General features: G+C 38.9%; 1 protein-coding gene across 1 annotated transcript in view; it reads left to right on the forward strand.

The window, feature by feature from the left end:
* The window catches only part of RyR (Ryanodine receptor), a 285,153-nt gene extending 282,159 nt beyond the window's left edge, over positions 1 to 2,994 (forward strand). The window contains exons 127-129 of the mRNA XM_075871638.1: positions 560 to 660; positions 2,181 to 2,232; positions 2,602 to 2,994. Of these exons, the coding sequence (XP_075727753.1) occupies positions 560 to 660; positions 2,181 to 2,232; positions 2,602 to 2,706 (258 nt within the window). The 3' untranslated portion in view covers positions 2,707 to 2,994. The remainder of the gene's footprint in view (positions 1 to 559; positions 661 to 2,180; positions 2,233 to 2,601) is intronic.
* The last annotated feature ends 3,192 nt before the right edge of the window (positions 2,995 to 6,186 follow it).

Consider the following 6,186-nt stretch of genomic DNA (forward strand, 5'->3'; position numbering starts at 1 on the left):
CACCAGTCATTGGGAAGGCCAATCAAATATTTCGTTAAAATGATGTGCATTCAAGTGCCATGTATGTGCTTAGAGCGAATAATCAGGAAGCACATTGATTAAGCTTACATTTCATTGCTCTGCTATAACCCGCTTTAGCCAATGTGTTCAAGCTTCCGCAGTGCATACCACACGCCCGTTGCTGACGAGGCTAATAATTTATCTATATTGCTTATTCAAGCATTCCAAAGAAATTGCGCTTGGATATTGTAGTATCGAAGTTATGATGTTGCTTTTAAATATTCCGTACGCCACTTATGTGGTTAGAATGCATGTTCAGTACAAATTTATCTGGCACCTTCTGACTTGTAGTTCGCAGCTGCCTAATTATTCCGGTGTTTTGCTAAATTAGGAAAAAGCGACAAGACGTTCAATTTTACAGTGTAATTAACCAGTACTGCGCAAATTCAGCACCCCTCAATACCATAGCGTTTTCGTTTTATGGAAAGGCATGAGAGCAACAATTTGTTTGTGGTATTTTGCTTTGGTGCAACTGGTGTCTCATTTTTTTCATCCTTAGTCCAACTGCTTCATCTGCGGAATCGGCAAGGACTATTTCGATCGGGTGCCTCACGGCTTCGACACACACGTTCAGAAAGAGCATAACTTGGCCAATTACATGTAAGTACATTAAAATACATCCTAATGGATGCTTCTTCATTTGTCTCTTTTTTACTTTTGAATACAGGCCTCTCAAAGTGTTGTTTGGAAAGAGGTTTTCCTGTGAACATTTACTGAAATTTCGGCGTCTGTAGCGCGCAGAAAAAGAGATCATCATGGTTTAATCCATTTTTTCCAAGGTTTTCAAGCAAAACGTTGCTTATTTTTGCTTGCCGAAGAGATGACACGATTTGTTTACTCAGATTTAGCTTAACATCAAGCGCATGCAGCCAAGGTTGGTAGGAAAAAGCGCCGAACAGCTGCTCCATTAATATATCCCCAGAACCTATATACGTGATATTTGGTAAGGTTTACAGATACATTCTTTTCTTTTTGCAACAGGCATTATGAGTCTCTACAAATGTCTCAAATTTACTTATCCTTTAATGTCGATGACCTAGAATGACTTTATAACATCTGCAAGTTTCAGATGAAATCACTTTTTTTTTATAACGTGCCAAGCAATATTTCCTCTTAAGCTTATACGGCAAATGAAATGGAATGTCACAGTTATTCCCTGGAAGTACGCGTCCTAAAAAAGGGCTAGAAGTACACCCGCTTAGGTTACTGCCCACGCGCCCCACGTCGAATGTTTTGTTCAATGCGGTATTTCCTTCACAAGAGCGGTGGTGTGCAGGAAAACGATTCAACAGAAAACTATGCGAATGGACTTTGATATTTATTGATGTTTCATGGCCAAAACCTTGACTTCAATATGTGAGATGTCACAGTGTATGACTCTGGAACATTTTGCCATCTTATTTTCGTTAATATGTGCTGATCTCGCACATGACATGGCCCTCTAGCTTTTCACCTCCATCGAAATACGACCACCGCGTCAGAGATCACACCCAGAACTTTCAGGTCAGCAACGGAAGAGCGCCGTAATTGAAAAACCAGCAAGATGAACTATAAATAGTCTGTAGGCACCAAATTGACCTGCTTCCGATTAGCCTAGTGTTTTGCTGTGTGTTCAGAAAAGTTTAAAAATGGCGAAACAAAGATTAGTCTCCAAATAAGGACGCCATGTTCTGAAGATATAAACCCGTCAAATAAAACTTTCTAATTTCATAGAAATAACATCCTACATTTCTGCTATTTCTTCTCTGAAAGCCTGCTGTATGACTACAGCTTCAACGATTTTCACATCAAGTCTTTCTTACAAAGCACTGTTCACTGTGACGTACCGATCAAAGAGGTCGCCAGAACTTTGATACTGAGCCCATGATTTCACTAATTCTTCATTCGAAACTCTGTCCAGCATTCTCTTTCGTATATTCTCGTCTACCCAATCGCAACGTCGAATTACTTAAAAAACAGAAATCCAAGAAAGCACTATTGTTTTGTGAAACATAGAACTACGCCTTATAATTAAAATAACAATTTTAATGAAGATTCTTCATTATCAACCGCTTTTGACTTTGACTGCTGTTTTGCTGCTTCAAAGCATATTGAAGCCTTTGTTGCAATCTTTTATTTAGGTTCTTCTTGATGCATCTCATCAACAAACCAGACACAGAGTACACGGGCCAGGTAAGTGCTTTCTCATCGCCAAAGAAGTGTTCAAGTTTGGAGCCTGCAATGTTCCTTCTATATAACCTCGTAGCATATAAATATTACGAACATCTTGCAAAACATACGATATAGTTATCTGCGGTTCATCTTACTTCTACGTTTTTATCGTCAACTCATATTGAATACATTGGCGCCAATGCTTCAACATCAATAGGGTACATACCTATTTCTATAAATATTATTATTGGCATCTATCCATAGTCCACGTTTTGCCTTTTTGCAATGGATCTAATAAATCTTGTATCTAAATTCAAGTCTCTAGATGAAGAGCATTTTGGCAAGCGAGAACCTCAATCGTTGCGATGACTGTTTTCCATCTGTTCACAGGAAACGTTCGTGTGGGAGTTATATCAAAAACGTTGCTGGGACTTCTTCCCGGTCGGTGACTGCTTCAGGAAACAGTATGAGGACGAACTGATGGGCGCCGGATAACAGGCGCTCTCTGTCAACTCGGTCATTTGTCATCAATTAGTACAATATCCAGGAAAGGTTTGAAGTAGATGCCTCAGAGCTTACTTCCTGAATTCATGATCATTACCACGAGAAAAGGGCTCCTTCAATGTTTACAGCCCTATAAATGGTGTCTTTCATTGAACTAGCGGTTTCGAGTTTATTTTGGAAAGTCGAAATTCACAGATGTCGAAAAGTTAAATTGTTGGTCTCGTCAACAACACTGTGCATATCCCACAGTTTAAGATTCTTTCCCAAGTAAAATTGCAGCAAGCTTTACTACTTTCTTGTAGTAAACTATCTGCTACTAAAATTTGTGAAGCTTCTTGAAATTATGAAAACGTTGAAATGTATTTGATTTCTCTATTTGTGAATACATTAATTTCACCGAGACCTCTAATGTTTATGAATTACAGACAATGAACTTTTGCATAATCATTATACGCGTAAAGCTTATTCTACTAAAGCTGCTTAGATATTTAGTAAAATCTTAGCAGTGCTTGAGTTTTGTAACATGGGGATAACTGCACCTCAATCAGGGATCGATATCACGATATTTCACTTCACTAGTGAGTATGTTCACATTTGCCGTCTGAATTGCTGGTTTTATAAACAAAACCAATCGCACGTGTCGAATGTGTAAATGCTGGTAGCATTTAAGCGCAGGTCTTGCACGTGTACTGTTACTTGATTGTTAACACTTAGTATGAAATGCCAATCATTGTGCCGATTTACTCCGTCGAAAATAAGGTTGTGTCTTCCATGTGATTTGGCATCCGTGCGTTAAAAAGATACGGCGTGTTTTTCTGCGGAGTGCTCCATCAACCGCATTGTAGCAATAACACAGCATTAGGATTGGCATGTTGTCGGTTGTTCTAGAAGTGCCATGTATGCAAAACGACCTTCGAGGTCAGCATCTTTAGGTATCCTTTTCTGCATTTTATTTTCTCTCTCAAAGTGCATATCAATGATATTTTTGCAGGGAGGAAATCAAAGCGTTTTCTTTTTCCTGTTTCACCCTATGTTCTACAGTGCCTAGTTCAGCAAGTGCGTACTTATGAGCTGCAGTGTTGGTTGTGTGTGTAGATTATTGTCATATAAGTGCGTACGTTTTCACTAAGCATCACGACTTTTCGTTATTCTGATGATGTTTTGGTGTTGCCTACATTTCTTTGTTGATATTGTTGGAAATGAAAGAAGAAAATTCTTCTTTCAGAAAGGAATTAAAATGGTGGCGTCGAGTGTGTGCGGATGTACTGACAGATACGTCGATCATTAAAATGAACTTTGGTTCACCTGTGGAAAGGCAATGTTTCATGTCCTTATGTATGTTAATAGCTTGTTTCTCTTTCGCTAACTAGAGGACAATGTAGTAAATATGCATAGGTGGTAGCAAGAAAATACATGTATACCGATGCTGTCAATCTTGAGCAGCTATAATGATGTCTTGTTTGTATTCTATATTCAATGTAGTGGCCCGGCTTTAATTATAATTCCACAGCAATAGCTGCCGACATTGTTCATGTCCTTAGACTGTAAATGAATATCGCGACAGCGATACTTGCATAGGGAGAGGGCAGTGTACATACAGAGATGGGCTTTCCCTTTGCTTTGTTTTTCTGTTTCACAAAGAGCTGCCATGGTAGTTCTTGTATGACGTGAGCATGTGAAGCTGGTTTCTTTGCTACGACTTGCAATGAGAAATATGTTGTGCGACTGGCTTTAACTGCACCTCTCATATATTGTTTGAGCTGCTCCCTATGAAAGCCATGTAAGATTTTTTTTAACGTGAACCTCCTTAGGCATCATTAAGTCAAGTTTACATTTGCCTGTGATTCTGCTTACAATGCACCTTTATTGAAAGTAGTCATTGAAAATAGGGAAACTTTATGACATACGTGTACTTTAAAACTATTTTCCTGTGCTTGTCCTTTGCACAACTTACCACTTTCAATGATGACTGAAGATGAGTGACAGGCCTTTTCAAGTTGACATCAACTAATATTGCCTTATCGTTTTCTCTCTAATGTTTCTTTAAGTGGCACCGTTATCTGCTTGCTACACCTTGCCTCCAAGTAGGCTGCAGTTTTCAATAAAGAGTAAAATCAATATTGCCGTCCTTTTTGTTTTTTGCTGTTATATGGAGATAGACGTTTCCACATCTTTGGTATACGAGGCATTAGACATGTATATTGTGCCATCTGTTGACCCTCGAAGAATGATATCATTGTTTGTGTATTATGTTCAATTAATGCGATATGAAGGACGCCGTATGGGAAGATTCCCGAAATACCGACCACCCGGAGTTCCTTGACGTATACTTAAAAAAAAAACTACACGTCTCTTTAGGATTTTATTGACAAGAAAATTTGGACGCTGTGGCCACGCTACCTTCGAGAAAGCATCCAGGTATCGTACCTCTAGACCCCTGTGGCAAGTCGGTTGAAAACGTCAAGAAGTCGACTTGTGATTTCTCTTTTATCTCAGCGACGAGCACCGAAAATAAACGGTATTGTAAGGCAAAAAAGAGAAGGTATAAGAAGGCCAACATTATTTATCTATTTCACTTCTCTTGTAAATACCTTTTCGTGTCTCACATTAATTAGGACACTAAACGCATAAATTTCAAGGCGCAGTGGCCTTTTACGGAAAATAAACAAAAGTCGGGTGCTATCAAGAAGTAAGGTACGTTTATTTACGGGAATTCAAAAGTTCATTGGTATCCTTGCGTTTGAACAGAAAGCCGCTGGTACCACAAAAACACTGGACGATCTGTACCAATGCGAAGGTAAAATCTTTCAATATACGTGTAAACATGCATGGTGTACAAATTGGCTCGAGCGTATTTTTATTCAGAATTTCGACGAAAGTAATTGATAATCAACTACCATCTTTCATCACCATCATAGTCTTGTTTAGGTGTAGTGCAATATAAAGTTCAATATGAATTTCAAGTACGTTGTTTTAGGTTGTACATGTAGTGTAGCTAAGCAATACATGGATGGTAAAAGGTACACTCATGACGATCGCTAGACTTCACTTGAAAGATTTGTTCCCGGTTCATGACATATATATCAAGTGATAAAGATTTGTTTCCGGTTCATGGCATATATATCAAGTGATTACAACAAAAACGTTTAGGCTGATTATAGCGCCTTTAATATGTCATCGCAAGCTTCGCATGCTCCCTTGCAAAAAGCAAATTTTTTTTCGAGAAAAGTTAATTTTACATTTAGGCACATATGTCGGCCTCCCAGTATATGGAGTACATACATACCCTAAAAATCTTTCTGTTGGATTCAGCCCCATCTCAACACCCGAGTGCTGAATCACACCCACGCAAACAGATAGCAATACACCTCCGAGCTTTGCGTACTACCAGAGTAGAATCGTTTACAGAAACACCTTGCTGTTAGTTTAGGGGAGGACATATTTCGTGTGCTGCAGATGTCTAACACAGCG

The sequence above is a fragment of the Rhipicephalus microplus genome, chromosome 8 (assembly GCF_043290135.1).
Source record: "Rhipicephalus microplus isolate Deutch F79 chromosome 8, USDA_Rmic, whole genome shotgun sequence".
Taxonomy (NCBI): domain Eukaryota; kingdom Metazoa; phylum Arthropoda; class Arachnida; order Ixodida; family Ixodidae; genus Rhipicephalus; species Rhipicephalus microplus.